The sequence below is a fragment of the Bufo gargarizans genome, chromosome 2 (assembly GCF_014858855.1).
Source record: "Bufo gargarizans isolate SCDJY-AF-19 chromosome 2, ASM1485885v1, whole genome shotgun sequence".
In the NCBI taxonomy this organism is placed as follows: Eukaryota; Metazoa; Chordata; class Amphibia; order Anura; family Bufonidae; genus Bufo; species Bufo gargarizans.
The window spans coordinates 545,466,350-545,490,587 of record NC_058081.1 but is presented as its reverse complement, the minus strand read 5'-3'; the positions used below and the strand labels follow the sequence as shown (position 1 = coordinate 545,490,587).

The following is a 24,238-nucleotide window of genomic DNA, read 5'->3' as shown; positions in this document are numbered from 1 at the left end:
TATAAACAGGAACAGGCATCTGCCCCATTAAGGCATAATTTTTAAATGCTTGATCATAACAAGTCACTTTTTCCTCTGACTCTTGCTTTCTTTGTGTTAGGCCTCTTGCACACAAACGTTTATTTTTTCAGTTTCCAATCCGTTTTTGAGGATTCTGTTTGCGGTCCGTATGCGGACACATTAATTTCAATGGTTCAGCAAAAAATACGGAATGTATACAGAACACATCCGTATGTAATCAGTTTTTTGCGGATCCATGCCCACTTTACCCATGTGTTTACTGTAAAAAAAACTACTGTACATTACATTACTGGACATCACAAATTTTCTGTTTCTGTTTGCGATTCGCAAAAAAATAAATTGCATACTGAAACAATACAGAGATTTTTTGCGGAACTACGGAATGAAAACAAAACAAAAAACTGAACAACGAATCCGTTAAAAACGGACCGCAAAATACAGAAAAAGGCCTCCTGCACACGACCGTTGTGTGCACCCGTGGCCGTTGTCCCGTTTAACGTGTTTTTCTGCGGTCCCATTGACTTTCAATGGGTCCGTGGAAAAATCGGAAACTGCACCGTTTGGCAGCCGCGTCCGTGATCCGTGTTTCCTGGCCGTGAAAAAAATATGACCTGTCCTATTTTTTTCACGGCCAACGGTTCACGGACCCATTCAAGTCAATGGGTCCGTGAAAATCACGGATGCACACAAGATTGGCATCCGTGTCCGTGATCCGTTGCCCGTAATCCGTGTCCGTTTTTTCCTATCATTTCAATGGCAAACTTGACTTAGATTTTTTTTTCATTTTTCATGTCCGTGGATCCTCCAAAAATCACGGCAGACCCACAGAAGAAAAAACGGGCACGGATCACGGTACAACGGAACCACGTTTTGCAGGGACGTTAAAAAATACTGTCGTGTGCAGGAGGCCAAAGACATATGGTCGTGTGCAAGAGGCCTTGAATAGAGAGAAAACAGGAAGACAAGAGAGAATAAAATATCTAGTCCTAGGAGGCCTCCAATTTTCAGGGCATATCCCATTTCAGAACACATACATGTTCAGCTTTGATTGCATATCTTTGAAGGGGGGCGTATATTGTGAGAGATAGCAGTCCTCTGAATGAGTGTTTGACTGACACATAATTATTGTGAAGCTGGCCAAACACAATCCATGTCTATTTCCTTCCTTGAGGGTAGAAGGAACAATGAACACACACCAAGATATCAGACCTGGCCCCAACCATATTTTTTTATTGCCAGGCTCTGGGTCAGAGTGGTCCAGCAGTTCATTAGGAAAATTCTGTGTTTATAACTGGACAGTTATCTATTAAAGTGACAAGTACCATGATTAGTAAATTATTCATTTTCCCCTACCATAGAGGATGGATGATGTGCAGTTTGGATAACCCCATCTGCCCTTTTATCGAAGCCTGTAACAACCAATGTTACATGTCAAGTCTCACTCTGTTCTGTTCAAGAGAAAGCTCTAATTATATGGCCCAGAAGGGCCCCAATTGTTTATTGCCTTTACTCCAGAAATTAACTATTTTGTGGCCAGTGACAAACAGACAATTTACCTATTCATTGCAATAACAATTTAGTTTAGGAAGAAACATTAACTTTTATTGTCATTGTTGCTAATAAAGCTTAACCATTATTTTTCAGTTCTGTTTGGATCTTATTTTGACCACGTAAAAGGCTGGATGCAAATGAAAGATGACAGCAGATTCTTCATAATCACATATGAAGAGCTTATGCAGGTAATAAGGCTGTATGGGGCAGCATCAAGTACCAGTATGCAAGAAGTTCAGTTCTGTGGATTTGTCTGTAGACCCCAGTACAGGACCTCAGTTGAAAATGGAGCAGTGAAGAGGCAGACATGGGGCAATAAGCTTATAACAACTTTGCTCCAACAGGGGCTACAATGCTTGATGGTTACATTCACAATAAGTACAATGCTTGGCAGTTACACTGTCCATTAAAGGCAAAGGGCTTGGAGGTTGATGGTGGAATCAGTACAGGCTTTCATAAAGGGCACACATATTGGTTGCAGTGTTTCAGTGATGGCATACATCATATTGATTGTGGTCATCAAAGGTTCTTTCAGAATATCACAAAAATTAAACTCAGGGGGGCACCTTAAGTTGGCTCTCTCCTAGTCTCTGGTCACAACAGCAGTATTTTCTAGGGCCTTTCTCAGCCTGTAGTATATGCACTCTCCAGGAAGCTGAAGGCGTAGCAGTCCAAAGCAAGGCCAAGGCCAATGCTGCTTAAGATGACCGGTTGGCACCACCCAACAGGACTGTAGAATTAAAAGCTCTAGTGTGGCTAAAAGGCAATTTGCTATTGCAGCTCTCAGTCAGTACATTTGCAGCTTTTCGCAGCCACATCTGACACACTGTATTCTCTATAGCTCCACATACATATCTCAGCAGGAACCACACAATGTGGCACTACACTCTATCATTTGCACCTGTAACTAGGAGCAGTGCAGCCCAAGTGGCAGCTCATAAAAAACATGTAATACAACCAGCAGTAATCTATTAAAGACACAACACCCGCAAAAAAGGGTGTTTATGATAAGTATTAGTACACAATGCCTAACGCAACATACATAAAATGACACAGTTAACTTCATTGGGTAGTAACAGTTCTAGAAAACATTCAAGCACTGTCCTTCTGACAACATCCCCCAAAACAGACCACGAATGTCCACTTTAGGGCAGTGCTTGCATAGACCCCACCCTCTCACTGCATGGTTCCCAGGATTGCCACAGTTCACAAGGACCTGTCCATGAACAGGTCAGCATAGCGTTGTGACAATTATGCCTTAGCTAGCCAAAACAGCGACACCCATCTCTAGAGAGACCTGTTTTGGAGTTGTTGCTCCTCATTATCACAGAGTAGCTTTCTGGTAGCTGATGAGAAATTTCCAAGAGACAGTGCACATGGCATCTTACACAACCACAAACATATTTGGTTTTGCCGATACTATTATAACAGATAGGCTGCCCAACACTGTTTGAGCACATGACACAAAGTAGCAATCTTCCATTCTCCTCCAACTTCACAAGGCCAGAATGAACCCTGCAAACATTATAAATATATAATATAAGGTATAGACATTTCGGCCAAAATATCCAACCCACATAAAAAAATCATCTGAGGTTAATGAGTCTGATACAGTTTATCCTTGACAGACATCACAACTGTGGTATACTGTGCTGTGCTCGCCACTCTGAATAGGGAATGAGGACCCCTTTCTTTAACTCGCTAACCTAAGGGTACATTCACATGACAATTAAAATAGCAAAACGGCCCATTTACAGTTGTTTTATCATGGATGTTTTTCTGAAAAAACAACCAATAAAAAATGACAAAAGAAAGTTTGTAACAGCAAATGTTAAAATGTTTTGGTAGGTTAACTATATTCTACCTTCTTTTGAAAATAAAATATATCGACAAGACATGATATAAAATGTACCATAATGTGGGTACACTAATGTTATGCAAGTAATAACATGTAATGAATAATCCACATATAATTTGTATCATTTATGTAGAAACCGATATCTATTTGTGATATTTCAATAAAAATCATTCTGACTAAAAAGCTCCCCTTGAATTGTATTGGGGCTGTCAATCTGTGAATACGACAAAATAGGACATGTGGTATTTTTTGACAGCTGTTATTCACGGCCCATTAAAAAAACTAATATTTTAGAAATGTTTTTCATTGTCATATGAATGTATCCTAACTAGAGTTGAGTGGACACCTGGATGTTCGGGTTTGCCGGGTTCAGCCCAACTTCGCAAAAAAGTTCGAATTCGGGACCCGAACTTGACCCCGAACCCCATTTTAGTCAATGCGGACCCGAACTTTGAAGCAATAAAATGGCTCTAAAAAAGTAAAGGAAAAGGGCTAGAGGGCTGCAAAAGGCAGCAAAATGTGGTTAAGAGCATGGCAAGTGCTCTGCAAACAAATGTGGATAGGGAAATGACTTCAAATAACATAAAATATGCAAAAATAAAAAAGAATCTTGATCTAGGTGGAGTAGGAGGTTGAGGAGGCGGTGGATGTGGCGGTGTAGGTGGAAGCGGCGCCGAAAGAGCGCACAGACAGACTGCACTTTCTGCACCAGCTCTGACATATTGGGGTAATTTTTCAGGAATTTCTGCACCACCAAATTCAGCACATGCGCCGGGCAAGGGATGTGCGTCAAATCTGCTAGGCCCAGAGCTGCTACTGCAGTAATATGCACTGACTGGGTCAGGTGTAAATGATACTTAATAGTTTTTGTTTCTGACTCCAATTGCAGGGTGCGCAGGTTACAGTCTCAGGGCTCTTTAAGGTGTTGTAACTCACGTACCAGGTGAGGAATGCCAGAGTGGTGTAAAGTCTCTGTGTAGTAGTAGGTATAGTGTCAACGGTGTCTCCTACCTTGGTACGGCTGCACTCCTGGATCCTGGCTCACTTGCAATAAATAAGTGTTGCTAGTAGGAGTAATTGAGGAATGAATGAGATCCAGACTTGAAGTATAATTCAACTTGTCTTTACTGAAGGCAACATTAATCCATATGAGATACAGCATTAGTCTTTTAGGTCCCAGCAGGTATTTGGCAATGTATGGCAGGGATCAATATCTCTTCTGCATCTAGCATGTGTCTGGAGCTCTCTTGCAGGATTAGTCATCTGCTTATGGCTCTGTAATAGGAATCTGTCTTCTGCTCTGTCTATCTTCTGCTTGGTATGGGACTGACTAGCTTAGGAGGAATTTGGCATCTCCTGGTCTCTGGATAGTTACTCACAGCTGTGCTCACAGAGAATGGCTCTTCCTGGAGGACTGGAAGTGACTGCTTGCTTGTCAACCAGTTGAGGCTGAAGGGCTCAGACTGGGAATGGAGATCTTTGGCCTCAGCCGTGACAGGATCCTGGGTTGGGATCCCTAGAACTGGGAGCTCCTACCAACACAGCCTTCCCCTAGCCGGGGTGGCTGGTACACTAACTGAACTTCCTTCCCTCCCTATGAGACAGGACATGGGCCAGCCCACTCTGCTCATAAAGGGGGAGCTAAACTGGAATGTACTGTTACAGTCTAGATATGCTAAACTGACATTAAGTTCCTGGTCACACATTGCTGCCACCTGCTGGTGTACATAGGAAACTACAGCAAAAACATGAAACGGGCCTAGAAAATGCACATAATAGAGAATGTGAAGTAAAATTATACCGGATGACAAAATAAGTACACTTGACAGGTGGTAGCGGGGTAAAAGAGTGTAGTAACATAATAAGTTTTGGATTTCACCCATTATCGCACACCACCAGGCCGGGCTTGAGGCTCACTGGCAACAACCACTCATCAGTCTGTTGTTCCATGCCCATCCATAGCTCCTGCGCGGTGTGGGGTTTGTCCCCCAAACAGATACGTTTTAAACTGCCTGCTGTCATTTACCCCTGCCTGTGCTGAAGTTGGTGGTGAAGGTATTACGCTGACTGGATGAGGAGGCGGTAGAGGATGAGGAAGTGGAGTAGGAGGAGGAAGCAACAGGAGGCAAAGAGAAACGCCCTGCAATCCTCAGTGGTGGAAGGACATGCGCCAAACTGATATCCGCCTCAGGCCTAGCCACCACTGCATTTACCCAGTGTGCTGTTAGGGAGATATAATGTCCCTGACCGTGCTTACTGGTCCACGTATCCGTAGTTAGGTGGACCTTGCCAGAAATGGTGTTGAGCAGTGCACTCCTGATTTTGTCCCCCACTTGGTTGTGCAGGGAAGTGATGGCTCGTCTGGAAAAGTAGTGGCGGCTGGGCACAACGTACTGTGGGACAGCCACCGCCATCAAATTCTTAAAACTGTCCGTGTCCACCAGACAGAATGACAGCATTTCAAAGGTTAGGACTTTGGAAATGCTGGCATTCAGGGCCAGGGATCACGGGTGGGTAGAGGGGTACTTCCTCTTCCGCTCCAGTGTTTGGGAGATAGACAGCTGAACGCTTCCATGGGACATTGTGGAGATGCTTGTTGACCGAGGTGATGGCGTTGCTGGCACATCCTCTGTTTGCGGGGTGGCTGGTGCCACTATCACTTCAGAGAGTGATGAAGAGGCCAAGACTGCAGCAGAAGAGGAAGCAGGAGGAGCCAGAGACCTTTCTTGGTTTTTGAGGTGTCTACTCCACTGCAGTTCATGCTTTGCACTTAGATTCCTGGTCATACAGGTCGTGCTCAGGTTTAGAACGTTTATGCCTCGCTTCAGGCTCTGATTGCACAGCGTGCAAACCACTTGTGTCTTGTCGTAATCACATTGTCTGAAGAACTGCCACGCCAGTAAACTCCTTGGAGCTGGCTTTGGTGTGCTTGGTCCCTTGGTGCGGTGGGCAGTAGCAGGGGTACTGTCTAGGGGATGGCCGCTCCACTTTTGCACCCTGCTCCCTCTTTTAATGTGCTGGTGGCTCTGTGCGAGCACCGCCTTTTCCTCCGAACTACTAAGGTCACTCGCATGACCTTGATTCCATGTGGGGCCGAGGACCTCATCGTCCTTCACATCATCTTCCAACCAGTCTCCACCCCTTCCTTCCTTGTCGGTCTGCACACTGCAGAAAGCCCCAGCTGTTGGCACCTATGTTTTCTCATCATCCGAGACTTGCTGCAGTGGTCCTCCCATGTACACATCTTGAAACATAAGTGGTTGGGCATCGGTGCAATCTCTTTCACTTCTGGGGCAGGGCTATGTGGATGGCCCTGGGAAACCCTGCTAGCAGAGTCTTCAAAAGCAGAAGAGACTGCTGCATGACTTAGGGCTCAAACTGCTTGACTGATTTGCAAGGGGTGAAGTGGAAGACTGATTGACATCGGCTGCAGGTGCCAATTCTGATCTTTCAGCAGGGGACTGGGTGGGAGACAATGTGAAGGAACTGGAGGCACTGTCAGCCACTCAATCTACTATCGCCTGTACTTGTTCTGGCCTCACAATTCGTAGAGCGGCATTCGGGCCTACCAAATACTGCTGCAGGTTCTGTCGCCTATTTGCACCTAAGGAAGGTGTTTCACTTGTGCGTGTAGCTGGCACAGATCGACCACATCCTCTCCCTGCAACAGGAGCTCCACCAACACCAGCAGCACTACGACAAGGGCCACATCGCTCATTCTTTTCATTCACCCACCAAACTAACAGATGGTTTGTCAGGCGACAATGTAACGGCCAATAGTTAACAATTAAGTTCATTGACAGTAAGGCAGTGCTGGTGTTATAAAGAGGAAACATTTCTTGAGGTCACAATTACTTCACGGTCCCAAAAAATGTGAATTTGTCAACCAACAATGTAACACCAGTATTGACTTGTTTTATTGGACTGTCAGAAATGCAGCGCAGGCTGAAAATGTACTATCTAGCACAAATCGGGTGTATTTTTTTCAAACTAAAATATAATAGCAATATTTAACCGTTATAATAGACTGTCAGAAATGCAGCGCAGGCCACAAATATACTATCTAGTACAAAAAGGGTGTTTTTTTTAAACCACAATATAACAGCTGTATTTAACGGTTTATTGGACTGTCAGAAATGCAGCGCAGGCCGCAAATGTACTTTATGGGAAAAAATATATTTTTTCACTGACAGTGAAACAGATGATTTAACGGATTTTCTTTCACTATCACAAATGCAGTGCAGGACGCAAATGTACTTTTTAGAGAAAAAAAAAAATGTATTTGTCCCCCCAGAATCTAACAGATGGATTTACTGAATTGATTACACTCACATATGCAGCACAGGGGTACTTTACAGAAAATGTTTTGAATATGTCACCCCCTGGGTCCCTGAACTCAGGCGGATTACCTATATTATATTCCCTTTCCCTGGCACATATGCAGTGCAGGTGCACTTAAAAAATGGGTATATGTTGCCCATTGAACTAAAAGAACAGGATTAAATTATTGTTGCACAAAATGGCCGCCGATGCCCACCTTACTAACAGACGGATAAAACTTATTTTTCTGTGTCACTGGGCTCAGGGCAGGGTACAAAAATGTTGCATGTTGCAAAAAAATTGCTGTAGATCGCATAGTTAACAAGTTCTGATATCAGATTCTTTCCTATTCTGTCCCTCACAGCAGCAGCGTCCTATCCCTACACTAGTAAGAGCTGAGTGACGTGCGGCGCTATGTGACTCCAGCTTATTTAGAGGCTGGGTCACATGATGCACTGGCCAATCACAACTCAAACTTTTACTGAAATGTTCGGGGTCAAAAAATTGTAAAGTTCAGTACGAACCCGAACTTTACAGTTCGGGATCACTCAACCCTAAGGCTGGGTTCAGACCTGAGCGTTTTACAGCGCGTTCCTACGCCCGGTAAAACGCTCAGCAAGGAGAAACCAATGCTTCCCTATCGGCATGGTTCTCACCTGGGTGTTTTACAGCGCGTACGATCGCGCTGTAAAACGCCCGACGCCCCAAGAAGTACATGAGCTTCTTTGGGGAGTCTTGTCGCGCGTTCCCGTGCATAGACTTCCGGGAACGCGCGACAATGGGCGTTCGCTTGTCTCTGTATGCGCGATTGCAAACGCCCGTACAATTGCGCATACAGAGCGCTCCATCGCGAACGCTCAGGTGTGAACCCAGCGTAATCCTAACAGCATTAATGAAAATGAATTTGGAATATAATTTATTTCTGTACAGTTCTACATTTTAAACAGAGTTCATTTAATAATTTCTGATGATAAAGAAGGTTTCTCATTACTTGTCTAAAGAATTAATACTTTGATGTGAGTTATACATTATATATAATTGCATATAAATATTTATTTCAGGATCTCCGTGGCAGTGTTGTGAGAATCTGTAAATTTTGGGGACAGGAGTTAGATGATGCCCAGATTGACTTAGTTGTTAAACATTCATCCTTCAAATCTATGAAGGAAAACAAAATGTCAAATTGGAGTGAAATTTCCCCGGATATAATGGACCTTACAAAAGGACAATTCATGCGTAAAGGTACATTAAATTTTTCTAGCATATTGCTGCCAAAATATATTTAGTAACCAGATATTTTTGTGTAGATATGATCAGCAATGTAATCTCATTATCATAATTACCAAATATTTTTAATTCTATTTAACCCAGGGACTGTCACTAGGGTCATATGGGCCCCAGGTCAAATTCTAGATTGAAGTCTTCACTTTACCTTCTCTTCTCCATCTGGTCAACACCACCGTGAAAACTTCTCCCAGCCACAAGATATGTCTGTAGAGTGTAATTCACAGACACGTTTGGCTCATTAGTTTTAGTATCCTCCCCACCTTCACATTTGTCATCCTAATGCATCCTGTCACTTACCAGAGCAAATAGCTTATTAAAGAAGAGCATCCTAAGGGTGTGAATGTAGTTGAAACTGGTACTTGCCTGGGATGTAAGAAGACCCCCATTTCTCCTTCCCCCTGGCCTAGTCATGACCACACCCTCTGTGACTGCAATCGTAGCATCATTGCATTAAATCCTTTCTGAAATACAACTATTACTGGTATATTCCAAATGCAAGCCTGCTAGTGACCACACTGCATTGGAATATACTGATTTTGTATTCCGTAATGGATAAAAATCCATATGTAAACATGAATGGCAATTTAACAATTGTATGAGCAGTCCCCTTGGGGGACTAAAAATAAGTTAAAAAAAAGTTTTTAAAAATATTTAAAAATATAAAAATTCAATGAAAAAAAAAAGCCAAATGGCCAATGTGCAATTTTTCTGTTGCTTCACCTCGATAAATAAATTAAATAAAAAGTGATAAAAAAATTCACACACATCCCAACATGGTATCAATAAAAGCTACTGAACCCCCTGCAAAAAAAATTATCCCTCACTCAGCACAGTAGATATAACTATAAAAAGTTATGGGTGGTCAGAATATGGCAATAAAAAGAAAGAAATGTATTCTTTCCAAAGTTTTTTTTTTTTTTTTAATATTAAAAACACAAGAAAAAATATATAAATGTGCTATCTTTGTAATCACACTGACCCAGAAAAGGAAGGGCATGGGTCAGTTTTACCACACAGTGAATGCCGTGAAAACAAATCCATACAATTTATACATGATTATTAGATCTCCCTTCAGCCATCCCTTTTTTAGACTGAATACCCCTAATTTTGACAATCTTTCTGGGTACTGTAGTCTACCCATTCCAGTTATTAATTCACTTGCCCTCCTCTGAACCCCTCTAGCTCTGCTATTTCTTTTTTGTGCACAGGAACCCAGAATTATACACAGTACTCCAAGTGTGGTCTGACTAGTGATATATAAAGTAGCAGAGTTACGTTCTCACCATGGGCATCTATGCCCCTTTTGAAGCATCCCCATACTTACTGCCTTTGGCAGTAGCCGCCTGGAATTGTGGGCTACGGTTAAGTTTACCATCAACTAAAATCACTAAGCCCTTTGCCACGTCAGTTTACCCAGTGTTACCATTTAGCATGTACTGGTGACATGCATTATTCCTTCCCATGTGCATAACTTTACATTTGTCAGTGTTAAACCTTATCTGCCACTTCTCTGCCCAAGCCTCCAATCTATCCAGATCGCTCTGTAGCAGTATACTGTCCTCTTCTGTTTTAATTACTTTACACAGTTTGCAAACAATTTTACTGTGCAACCCATCTACAAGATAATGAATAAATACATTGGAGAATAGGGTTCAATACCGACCCCACTAGTAACAATGACCCAATCTGAGTGTCTACCGTCAATAACCACCCTCTGTTTTCTATCATTGAGCCAGTTACTTACCTAAATACAGAAATAAGAGAGAACAGACACGCATTTTCTCATAGAGCTTGATAAGGCAATTCTGAAAATCAATATTATTCTATAAAGGCATTCTATAGCCATGTAGACAACCAGACAAATAATTCAAGATGTTCTTATCATTGCAGGAATATCTGGTGATTGGAAGAACCATTTTACAGTAGCTCAAAGTGAGTACTTCGATAAAGTCTACCAAGAGAAGATGAAAGATGTCAATATAAAATTTTTCTGGGAGCAATCATAAAGTTATGACATTTCTATTTAGCAGAAGTGCCTGCATGATTAAATATGTTTTACCAAAGGTTGTCAACTGTCCATGAATTCAGACAATGTCATAAAAAAAAAAAAAAAAAAAAAAAAAAACTATGGCGATTGAAACAAAAAAAAGTTAGATGCATCTGTGATTTTGGGGCAAACTGTTCACAAAAAAAGGGAAGTTGGCCAAGTGTAACAAATGTTTTAATGTTGCAGTTTTATTAAATGCTTAAACAGACTTAGATGCTTATCCAAGACTTTTCTACTGATCTGTGGGGGCTCGACACCCAGAAGTAATAGCATTGCAGCCTTCTCTCAGCTCATCAAGCACACGTTGTACATCACATGGACTTTAGCGCTACCCTAGCCTGTTTTACAGGCTACTGCAGCCCTAAAGCCCACCTAGTGCCGTTGACATCTCCAGGAACATTGCTAGGTAGAAGCCTTCACCTAGCAGAGACCCAGTCCGTCACTTGATCTGCTGAAAAACACTGATTCAGTAAAGGGCAAGGAAGGGCATTGGAGCAGGAAATGCTCTAATGCTCATCTCAGAGGGGCTGTCTGGGTGAAGAAGGGGATATGTCCAGGTTCAGCTCTGAAACCAGACAACCCCTTTTAAGCATGGTCCTTTTCATCAGTGGGATTTGCCATCTATTTTACACCTTTTCACACATGCATATATTACCAAAATCTAATTCTGCAGTCATAAAAACACAGTATACGTGCCAGCGTGCCGATCCATGTCAGGTAATACAGGATTCCTGGGGAAAGAGTAGAGGAGAAGCAGCAGTCTGTATGTTGAAGATTAAGCAGTACATTGTAAGCTTTTTTGAATCTGGCTGCAGTGTGCATAAGCCAGGAGTCTGGATTGGCGTGGAGTTCAGTTATAATTTAAAGGGGTTGTCTCACTTGAGAAAATGGCATGTAGAGAAAGTTAAAGGGGTTTTGCAGTCTTTTTAAACTGATGATCTATCCTCTGGATAGATCATTAGCATCTGATCGGCGTGGGTCCGACACTCGGGACCCCTGCCGATCAGCTGTTAGTGAGGGAAGCGGTGCTGCGGCCTTCTCGCCGTTTACCACAGGCCCAGTGATGTCACCACTAGTATCAATGGCCTGGGCTGGACTAAGCTCTGTTCACTTAAATGGGGATTAGCCCCGCCCAGGCCATTGATACTAGACATCACTGGGTCTGCTGTAAACAGCGAGAAGGCCGCGGCGCTGCTGCCCTCTCTAACAGCTGATCGGCAGGGGTTCCGAGTGTCGGACCCCCACCGATCAGTTTATAAAAACTGCAGAACCCCTTTAATACAAAGCACTTACTAATGTATTGTATTGTCTATTTTGCTTCCTTTGCTGGCTTGATTCATTTTTGCATCGCATTTCTTGTAAAGTAATGTAATAACCTTCCAATTATCATTCAAAAGAGTGTTTCTTCAGGGAGGAACAAAAATACCAAACTTCAAAAAAGCTAAATTTAGCCAACTAAGAGAGGCCATAGGCCTAACTAACTGGGACTGTTATGGAATATTGAGACAAAATGGATACTTGCTAGAACTATACTTTAGCTAAAGTGGCAGCCAGGCACCCCGCCAACACCTAGAACAAAAATCTTACTTTCATGCTTCATTATGTGCCTCAAGACAGTTTCTATTCATCTTAAGCAAGCAGCTTCCCCCATCTGGAAGGGGGAGGGGGAAACTTCCTCTGGCACATAGATGTGACAGAAAATAGTTTTTAGCAAACAGCAAAGATATACACCACCTTACCTCCCCCGCTTCTTCCTGTTCTATATTTGCTGCCCTATATAATGAAATCTGTTCCACAATAAACTAGAGATCTTGCTTTGACCTACAGCTGTGTGTGTCTCAGTTTGATCTTTCCGTGCACGTATTCATTTAACATTGATTTGGAGCAGTACATCAACCGAACTGGCAGTTTGACCAGATGCAAAACAGGACAAAGTCCTCAAAAATTAAAAAAAACAGCCACAAAATGGGATATTTTTAAAAGCATCCTAAAATCTAATTGTGGGAGGTATATACCTTATGGGAATAAAAGGATAAGTAAAAGAAGAAACTAATGTGGATAAATTGTACTGTAAAGAAAGCAATAAATAAAATAAAAAAAAGACTAAAACAGGAGGGTCGCGAGGAAGCACTGACAAACTAGAAGAAAAAAAAATAGAATATGTAGAAAACAAATAAAGCATCCAAACTAGAGACCGAGAGATTAATTGCCAAAGAGAGCAAAACTAGCCCTAAAATGTTCTTCAATTATATAAATGGTAAAAAGTATAAATCTGAAGGTGTCGGCCCTTTACAGAGTGATGATGGGGGAGTTGCAGAGAGCGATGAGGAGAAAGCAAATCTATTAAATATTTTTTTCTCCACTGAGGAAAATAAACTGTCAGATGAAATGCAGAATGTAAAAATTCCCCATTAAAAGGGCCCTGTCTGACCCAAGAAGAAGTACAGTGGAGTCTTAAAAAGATTAAAATAGACAAATTGCCAGTACCAGATGGCATACACCCCCGTAGCCTAAGATAATTAAGTAATGTCATAGCCAGACCCTTATTTCTGATATTTATGGACTCTATACTGACGGAGTGTTCCACAGGATTGGCGCATTGCAAACGTTGTGCCAATATTTCAAAAAGGGTCCAAAAACAGAGCCCGGAAACTATAGGCCGGTAAGTTTAACATCTGTCATGGGTAAACTGTTTGAAGGTTTTCTAAGAGATGCTATCTTGAAGTACCTCAATGAAAATAAGCAAATAACGCCATTTCAGCATGGCTTAATGAGGGATTGGTCATGTCAAACTAATTTAATCAGTTTCTATGAGGAGGTAAGTTCTAGACTAGACAGCGGCGAATCAATGGATGTCGTATATCTGGACTTCTCCAAAGCATTTGACACTGTACCACATAAAAGGTTAGTATATAAAATGAGAATGCTCGGACTGGGAGAAAACGTCTCTACGTGGATAAGTAACTGGCTCAATGATAGAAAACAGAGGGTGGTTATTAATGGTACACACTCAGATTGGGTCACTGTCACTAGTGGAGTACCTCAGGGGTCAGTATTGGGCCCTATTCTCTTCAATATATTTATTAATGATCTTGTAGAAGGCTTGCACTGTAAAATATAATTTTTTTGCAGATAACACTAAACTGTGTAAAGTAATTGACACGGAAGAGGACAGTATACTACTACAGAGGGATATGGATAGATTGCAGTCTTGGGCAGATAAGTGGCAGATGAGGTTTAACACTGAAAAATTTAAGGTTATGCACATGGGAAGGAATAATGCAAATCACTGTTACATACTAAATGGTAAAACACTGAGTAAGGCCTCATGCACACGACAGTTTTTTTTCACGGCCCGCAAAAACGGGGTCCGTGGGTCCGTGATCCGTGACCGTTTTTCCGTCCGTGGGTCTTCCTTGATTTTTGGAGGATCCACGGACATGAAAAAAAAGTCATTTTGGTGTCCGCCTGGCCGTGCGGAGCCAAACGGATCCGTCCTGAATTACAATGCAAGTCAATGGGGACGGATCCGTTTGATGTTGACACAATATGGTGCCATTTCAAACGGATCCGTCCCCATTGACTTTCAATGTAAAGTCTGGAGTTCTGTTATACCATCGGATTGGAGTTTTCTCCAATCCGATGGTATATTTTAACTTGTAGCGTCCCCATCACCATGGGAACGCCTCTGTGTTAGAATATACTGTCGGATATGAGCTACATCGTGAAACTCATTTCCGACAGTATATTCTAACACAGAGGCGTTCCCATGGTGATGGAGACGCTTCAGGTTAGAATATACAAAAAAACTGTGTACATGACTGCCCCCTGCTGCCTGGCAGGTGCTGCCAGGCAGCAGGGGGCAGACCCCCCCCCTGTTTTTAACTCATTGGTGGCCAGTGGGCCCCCCCTCCCCTGTTGTTAACTCGTTGGTGGCCAGTGTGCGCACCCCCCTCCCTCCCTCCCTCTATTGTAATAATAGCATTGGGGCCAGTGTGCGCGCCCCCCCAACCCCCCCCCTCCCTCCCTCTATTGTAATAATAGCATTGGGGCCAGTGTGCGCGCCCCCCCAACCCCCCCCCTCCCTCCCTCTATTGTAATAATAGCATTGGGGCCAGTGTGCGCGCCCCCCCAACCCCCCCCCCCCCCGATCATCGGTGCCAGCGGAGTAGAAGATTCATACTTACCTGGCTGCTGGCTGCTGCGATCTCTGTGTCCGGCCGGGAGCTCCTCCTACTGGTAAGTGACAGGTCTGTGCGGCGCATTGCTGTCACTTACCAGTAGGAGGAGCTCCCGGCCGGACGCAGACATCGCAGCAGCCAGGTAAGTATGAAAATCTTCTACTCCGCTGCCACCGATGATCAGGGGGGGGGGGGGTGCGCACACTGGCCCCAATGCTATTATTACAATAGAGGGAGGGAGGGGGGGGGGGTTGGGGGGGTGCGCACACTGGCCCCAATGTATTAAAACAATAGAGGGAGGGAGGGGGGGGTTGGGGGGGGCGCGCGCACACTGGCCCCAATGTATTAAAACAATAGAGGGAGGGAGGGAGGGGGGTGCGCACACTGGCCACCAACGAGTTAACAACAGGGGAGGGGGGGGCCGCACAATGATATTCAAACTGGGGAGGGGGGGGTCTGCCCCCTGCTGCCTGGCAGCCCTGATCTCTTACAGGGGGATATGATAGTACAATTAACCCCTTCAGGTGCCGCACCTGATGGGGTTAATTGTACTATCATATCCCCCTGTAAGAGATCGGGTGCTGCCAGGCAGCAGGGGGCAGTCTTGTACACAGTTTGTAGTGTATTCTAACTAGAAGCGTCCCATCACCATGGGAACGCCTCTGTGTTAGAATATACTGTCGGATCTGAGTTTTCACGAAGTGAAAACTCAGCTCTGAAAAAGCTTTTATGCAGACGGATCTTCGGATCCGTCTGTATGAAACTAAAACCTACGGCCACGGATCACGGACACGGATGCCAATCTTGTGTGCATCCGTGTTCTTTCACGGACCCATTGACTTGAATGGGCCCGTGAACCGTTGGCCGTGAAAAAAATAGGACAGGTCATATTTTTTTCACGGCCAGGAAACACGGCTCACGGATGCGGCTGCCAAACGGTGCATTTTCCGATTTTTCCACGGACCCATTGAAAGTCAATGGGTCCGTGAAAAAAAACGGAAAACGGCACAACGGCCACGGATGCACACAACGGTCGTGTGCATGAGGCCTAACACTGACATGGAAAAGGACCTAGGAATTTTAGTGAACAGCAAACTAAGCTGCAAAAACCAGTGTCAGGCAGCTGCTGCCAAGGCCAATAAGAGAATAGGTTGCATCAGAAGGGGCATAGATGCCAGTGATGAGAACATAGTCCTACCACTTTACAAATCACTAGTCAGACCACACATGGAGTACTGTGTACAGTTCTGGGCTCCTGTGAACAAGGCAAACATACTGTAGCAGAGCTGGAGAGGGTACAGAGGAGGGCAACTAAAGTAATAACTGGAATAGGGGGACTACAGTGCCCTGAAAGATTGTCAACATTAGGGTTATTCACTTTAGAAAAAATCTCTTCCATCATCTATTTATCCCCAGGACTATGACTTTGACAAGGGGACATCCTCTGCGTCTGGAGGAAAGAAGGTTTGTACACAAACATAGAGGATTCTTTACGGTAAGAGCAGTGAGACTATGGAAGTCTCTGCCTGAGGAGGTGGTGATGGAGCGTTCACTAAAAGAGTTCAAGAGGGGCCTGGATGTATTTCTGGAGTGTAATAATATTACAGGCTATAGCTACTAGAGAGGGGTCGTTGATCCAGAGAGTTATTCTGATTCTGTGAATGGAGTCGGGAAGGAATTTCTTTCCCCTAAAGTGGGGAAAATTGGCTTCTACCTCAGTTTTTTTTTTGCCTTCCTCTTGATCAACTTGCAGGATGACGGGCCGAACTGGATGGACAAATGTCTGTTTTCGGCCTTATATACGATGTTACTATGTTAGGTACTGGAGGTGTGACCAGCCAGACCATCTCGCTGAAATCTGTCATTTATGGATGTAGTGTATAGAGAATGTATGTACCAACTGTGGCCTCCATTACATCTTTGCAGAATGAAGAATGCCAGAGCAGCCTAAATTTATGAGTTGGCACATTCCCAGTACTGTAGAATACCTAGCTGGATTGGCTTGCTAGGAGCCTGGAAAAGCTCCCCCAACTTCTCTGTATTTAATTGTGTAATGACACTTCAGTGCCAGTAGGTGTCACCCCGACACCAGGCAAACGCCGTACTTGGTAATAGTGTTAGGTCCGCAACTATGTATCTATTGTGTCCCTCACTGCTGATTACACAGTTACTATATTCATTCCGTCTTTCTAATCTGGCCCTCACACAGGTTCAGCGTCTGCAGATCACCTCTCCCTAGTCCATCTTCAGCCCTGCCATCCTTATTAAAATCTTACAGACACAGCTCCCCCAACATGTTTCACCGCAAACACGGCGTTGATAGTAGCTCCATCCCCCTGAAGACGCCGTGTTTGCGGTGAAACATGTTGGGGGAGCTGTGTCTGTAAGATTTTAATAAGGATGGCAGGGCTGAAGATGGACTAGGGAGAGGCGATCTGCAGACGCTGAACCTGTGTGAGGGCCAGATTAGAAAGACGGAATGAATATAGTAACTGTGTAATCAGCAGTGAGGGACACAATAGATACATAGTTGCGGACCTAACACTATTACCAAGTACGGCGTTTGCCTGGTGTCGGGGTGACACCTACTGGCACTGAAGTGTCATTACACAATTAAATACAGAGAAGTCCATGATATCTATGAGAGAATGTCCCACTGATTAATCAGCCAATACGAATACTGAGCCCACAGGTCCAAGCTCTCCATATACATTTTAAAAGAGTGTGTTTTTTTGTTTTTTGTATGTTAAATATAGTATTTAATAAAAGGAAAATAAAAGTTATATTTTAATATAAGACCAGAAACAGGAATTATAGTCAGCAGACTATTGGAATATTCACATCACGCATTGCAACCGCGCGGACAACTCGCTAGCGTGAAAGGGGCATTAGTGGAACAAGCAAGTTTTTTACTCCCGCCTTCAAGAGTCATAACTTTTTCATTTTTCCATTCAAATAACCTCAAGAGGGCTTATTTTTTTGTCGGACAAGTTGTTCTTTATAATGGCACCATTTATGGTTGCATACAATGTAGTAGGAAAGAGGGGAAAAATTCCAAATGCTGTGGAAGTGGAAAAAAAAACGTAATTCTGCCACAGTTTTTTTGTTTTGTTTTGTCATTCACTAAGTGGTAAAATTGACCTGAATTCCAGTGGCTATGGCATCTGCTGTACGCGTGAGTGGGCGCCATGTTTAAAGACACGATACATGACGGAGGTTGCAAAGGGGTTAACTGATTTCTAGATGTCCCAACATCCAGAGCAGATTAAACTTAATTTTTCTTGTTTTTCAGGTTTAGTGTCCCTTTAGATAGTAACACCAAGAGTTAAAATGCATAATTGAGCCACATGAATTGCCTTGACTAACCTGAGGCCTCTCCCCCTCATCCTGCTACCTTATCTACAGAAGACCGCATATAACAAGGGCCTAACCTCAGAATCAGGGCTGTGCTACAAATTCCATACTCACAAATCTTGTTACAAGTAGCTAAAGTGCAAACACACTTGTACAGAGTCTAAAAACCTTAGCTACTGATTATTAGAAAAGCTGTATGATTATTTTGAGGCATTTAACCCCTCAGGCTCCCTCTGCCTTGTAAACATGTTCTATTTTTTTTTGCGAAATTCATGGACCTATTTAAGTTGCTGGATCTGTGGATTCCGCACAGATGTTGCCTGTGCATCGGGGACCACAATTTGCGGTCCCCAATGCACGGAGCGGCCGACCAATGGCCGTGTGCATGAGCCCTTAGGGTGAATAGGAGAATGGGATCAAAAGATCCAACGTACTAGCCCCCTAAGCGGGCTAATAATTATTTAAAAAACCCCACCATATTAAAAGTTTAACCCTTTCAGGACCATGCCATTTTTCACCTTTCTGCCCAGCCCATTTTTAGCAAATCTGACATTTATCACTTTATGTGGTAATAACTTTAAAACGCTTTTACTTATCCAGGCCATTCTGGGATTGTTTTCTCGTCACATATTGTATTTCATGACAGTGGTAAAATTGAGTAAAAAAATGACATTTTTATTTATAAAAAAAATACCAAATTTACCAAACATTTGGAAAAATTAGCAAATTTCCAAATTTAAATTTCTCTACTTTTAGGGCTCATGCACATGACAGTACTTTGCGTTCAGTATACTGGCCGTTTTCATTTTAATGGTTCAGCAAAAAAAACTGAAGCGTCTCCGTGTGCATTCCGTTTTAGAATTTCCATATTTCCGTACCGTGAAAAGATAGAACATGTCCTATTCTTGTCCGCAAATCACGGTTCTTGGCTCCATTCAAGTCAATGGGTCCGCAAAAAAAGGAACACATACGGAATTGCATCTGTATGTCTTCCGTATCCGTTCTGTTTTTGCTGAACCGTCTATTGAAAATGTGATGCCCAGCCCAATTTTTTCTATGTAATTACTGTATACAGTGTGTAGCAAACGGAGAGGAAACGGAAACACAAAGGAAACAAAAAACGGAACAACAGATCCGTAAAAAACGGACCGCAAGACATATGGTCGTGTGCATGAGCCCTTAGAATAGATAGTAATAACTCAAAAAATGGTTACTACTTTACATTCCCCATGTGTCTACTTCATGTTTGGATCATTTTGGGAATGCCATTTTATTTTTTTAGGGATGAAATGTTTCAGAAAATTTCCAAACCCCACTTTTTGAGGACCAGTTCAGGTCTGAGGTCACTTTGTGAGGCTTACATAATAGAAACCACCCAAAATGGACCCCATTTTAGAAACTAAACCCTTCAAGGTATTCAAAACTGATTTTACAAACTTTGTTAACCCTTTAGGTGTTCCGCAAGAATTAACGGAAAATAGAGGTGAAATTTCAGAATTTCACTTTTTGTGCAGATTTTCCATGTTAATCAATTTTTGATTCACTAACAAAGCAAGGGTTAACAACCAAACAAAACTCAATACTTATTGCCCTGATTCTGCAGTTTACAGAAACACCCCATATGTGGTTGTAAACTGCTGTACGGGCACACAGCATTGCACAGAAGGAAAGGAATGCCATATGGTTTTTGGAAAGCAGATTTCACTGAGTTAATTTTAAGCTGCCATAACAAATTTGAAGACCACCTGATGCACTCTTAGGCCCCTTTCACACGAGCAAGTTTTCCGCCCGGGTGCAATGCATGACGTGAACGCATTGCACCCATTCATTTCTATGGGGCTGTGCACACGAGCAGTGATTTTCAAGAAAGTGCGGATGCGGTGCGATTTTCACACACGGTTGCTAGGAGACGATCAGGCTGGGGACCCGATCATTATTATTTTCCCTTATAACATGGTTATAAGGGAAAATAATAGCATTCTTAATACAGAATGCATAGTACAATAGGACTGGAGCGGTTAAAAAAAATAAAAATAATAAAACTCACCTTAATCCACTTGATCGCGCAGCTCGGCTTCTCTTCTGTCTTCTTTGCTGTGCACAGGAAAAGGACCTTTGATGACGTCACTGCGATCACCACATGGTCCGTCACATGATCCATCACCATGGTAAAAGATCATGTGATGGACCATGGGATGAGCGCAGTGACGTCATCAAAGGTCCTATTCCTCAAAGAAGAAGACAGAAGAGATGCTGGCTGGGCGAACAAGTGGATTAAGGTGAGTTAAAAAAAAGAAATATTATATTTTTTTTTTTACCCCTCCAGCCCTATTGTACTATGCATTCTGTATTCAGAATGCTATTATTTCCCCTTATAACCATGTTATAAGGGAAAATAATACAATCTACACAACACCTAACCCAAACCCTAACTTCTGTGAAGAAGTTCGGGTCTGGGTAGCACATTCAGTTTTTCATCACGCGCGTGCAAAAACACATTGCACCCACGCAATAAAAAGTGAACAACGGAACGCAATCGCAGTCAAAACTGACTGCAATTGAGTACCTACTCGCGCAGGTTTGCCGCAACACATCCAGACCTTATCTGGACACGCTCGTGTGAAAGGGGCCTTAGAGTAGAAACTCCATTTTAGAAACTACACCCCTCAAGGTATTCAAAACTGATTTTACAAACTTTGCTAATCCTTTAGGTGTTTCACAAGAATTAATGGAAAATGGAGATGAAGTTTCTGAATTTCACTTTTTGGGCAGATTTTCCATTTGAATCAATTTTTTTCCACTAAACAAAGCAAAGGTTAACAGCCAAACAAAATGCTATATTTATTGCCCTGATTCTGTAGTTTACAGAAACACCCCACATGTAGTTGTAAACTGAAGTACGGGCACATGGCAGGGCGCCGAAGGAAAGCAATGCCATATGGTTTTTGGAAAGCAGAGTTAATTTTAAGCTGCCATGACACATTTGAAGACCCCTTGATGCACCCCTAGAGGAGAAACTCCAAAAAAGTGACTTCATTTTGGAAACTACGGGGTAAGGTGGCAGTTTTGTTAGGTACTATTTTAAGGTACATATGATTTTTGGTTGCTCTATATTACACTTTTTATGAGGCAAGATAACAAAAAATTGTTTTGGCACAGTTTTTATTTTTTGTTATTTACAATGTTCATCTGACAGGTTAGATCATGTGGTATTTTTATAGAGCAGGTTGTTACAGACACGGCAATACCCAATATGTATACTTTTTTATTTTATTTATGTTTTACACAATAACAACATTTTTTTATAAAAAAAAAATTATGTTTCAGTGTCTCCATATTCTGAAAGCCCTAGTTTTTTAATTTTTGTGCCATTATCTTAGGTAGGGTCTCATTTTTGTGGGATTAGATGACGGTTTGATTGGCACTATTTTAGAGTGCATATGACTTTTTGATTACTTGCTATTACACTTTTTGTGATGTAAGGTGACAAAAAAAAATTGCACTTTTATTATTTTTACAGTGTTCACCTGAGGGGTTAGTTCATGTGATATTTTTATAGAGCAGGTTGTTACAGACATGGCAATACCCAATATGTATCCTTTTTTTATTTATGTAAGGGTGGGTTCACACTAGCGTTAGGGATTCTGTACAAAGCCAACTTGCTGTTTTAAAATGTTTTTAAAAATGTAGAATCGAAGGCAGAAGTTGTTCACCAAAGTCTCGTGAGACTTCGGCCTTAACAATTTGCCTCTGCGAAGCCCATATATTTTAATGCTGTACGGAGACAGATCTCTTTACAGCATTAACATGAAGTTGGGGAACGAATCAACTTAAAATCATACAAAATGTCTGACTAAAATTTCCAGTACATCATCAAGACAAAAGAGACATGGTTGCAAACCTTCAACAAGTGATGCCTACAGGTATTGGAGGTGTGACCAGCCAGGCAGTCTCGTTAACGTCAGAGCACAGTGCCCAGGCACTTCCTGGTGAAGTACAGTTATGTACAAAAATAAAAGTGCAGTGTTAGGTTGCACTTACTATAAAGAATTGTACTTAAAGGGAACCTGTCATGTGGATATTTGGTTATATAATCTAACTAATTATATACAATCATTAACTACTAAAAAGTACCTTAGATGTATTCACTTACTGGTGTGACAGATGGTTACCTCATAATATACACACAAAGATGTTGCATGCTAATGAGCTGATTCGAGTCCGGCGTGATGTCATTGAGTCCAGCGTATATTTAATTCAGAGCTATAGCCACTCCCCTGCCCACCTGCTGCTGATTCCTATGGAAACAAACTATAATTCAGCAGCAGGTGGGCGGGGAGAGTCAGAAGCTCATGAATATTCATGACTCATCATTATCAGCTGGAGCTTTTCAATACAAGATGTTGGCAGATTGACTGGGTCAATTAAAGAAAGTGACCCAGCATTTTGCTAAGCGAATCAGTCACTTATTTATGTTGCCCTTAGTTAGGACACCATAAAACTGGTGAAAGGTTCCCTTTAACCACCTCAGCTCCCCTAGCTTAAACCCCCTTAATGACCAGACCACTTTTTACAATTCTGCACTACACTACTTTCACAGTTTATTGCTCGGTCATACAACTTACCACCCAAATGAATTTTACCTCCTTTTCTTTTCACTAATAGAGCTTTTATTTGGTGGTATTTCATTGCTGCTGACATTTTTACATTTTTTTATATTAAATCGAAATTTAACAAAATGTTTGCAAAAAAACATCATTTTTTACTTTCGGTTGTAAAATTTTTCAATTAAAACTACATTTCTATATAAGTTTCTCTAAATTTATTGTTCTACATGTCTTTGATAAAAAAAATGCAATAAGTGTATATTTATTGGTTTGGGTAAAAGTTATAGCGTTTACAAACTATGGTGCAAAAATGTGAATTTCCGCATTTTGAAGCAGCTCTGACTTTCTGAGCACCTGTCATGTTTCCTGAGGTTCTACAACGCCCAGACAGTAGAAACACCCCACAAATTACCCCATTTTGGAAAGTAGACACCCTAAGGTATTCGCTGATGGGCATAGTGAGTTCATGGAAGTTTTTATTTTTTGTCACAAGTTAGCAGAAAATGTTATTTTTTTTTCAAAGTCTCATATTCCACTAACTTGTGACAAAAAATAAAATGTTACATGAACTAACCATACCCCTCACAGAATACCTTGGAGTGTCTTCTTTCCAAAATGGGGTCACATGTGGGGCATTTATACTGCCCTGGCATTTTAGGGGCCCTAAAGCGTGAGAAGTAGTTTGGAATCCAAATTCGCAAAAATGCCCTGTGAAATCCTTAAAGTACTCATTGGAAATTGGGCCCCTTTGCGCATCTTGGCTGCAAAAAATGTCACACATGTGGTATCGCCGTACTCAGAAGAAGTAGGGCAATGTGTTTAGGGGTGTCTTTTTACATATACCCATGCTGGGTGAGAGAAATAGCTCTCTAAAGACAACTTTTCCCATTTTTTTAATACAAAGTTGTCATTTGACAGAGATATTTCTCACACAAAGTTTGGGTATATGTAAAAATACACCCCAAAACACTCTGCCCTACTTCTCCCGAGTACGGCGATACCACATGTGTGA

At 42.3% G+C, this 24,238-nt stretch overlaps 1 protein-coding gene across 3 annotated transcripts in view; it reads left to right on the top strand.

Moving 5' to 3' along the window:
• The window catches only part of LOC122928577 (sulfotransferase 2B1-like), a 139,808-nt gene extending 128,509 nt beyond the window's left edge, over positions 1-11,299 (top strand). For all 3 annotated transcript variants that reach the window (XM_044281556.1, XM_044281557.1, XM_044281555.1), the window contains exons 5-7: positions 1,666-1,760; positions 8,812-8,992; positions 10,928-11,299. In XM_044281556.1, coding sequence (XP_044137491.1) covers positions 1,666-1,760; positions 8,812-8,992; positions 10,928-11,043 — 392 coding nt within the window. In that variant the 3' untranslated portion in view covers positions 11,044-11,299. The remainder of the gene's footprint in view (positions 1-1,665; positions 1,761-8,811; positions 8,993-10,927) is intronic.
• Positions 11,300-24,238: the final 12,939 nt, after the last annotated feature.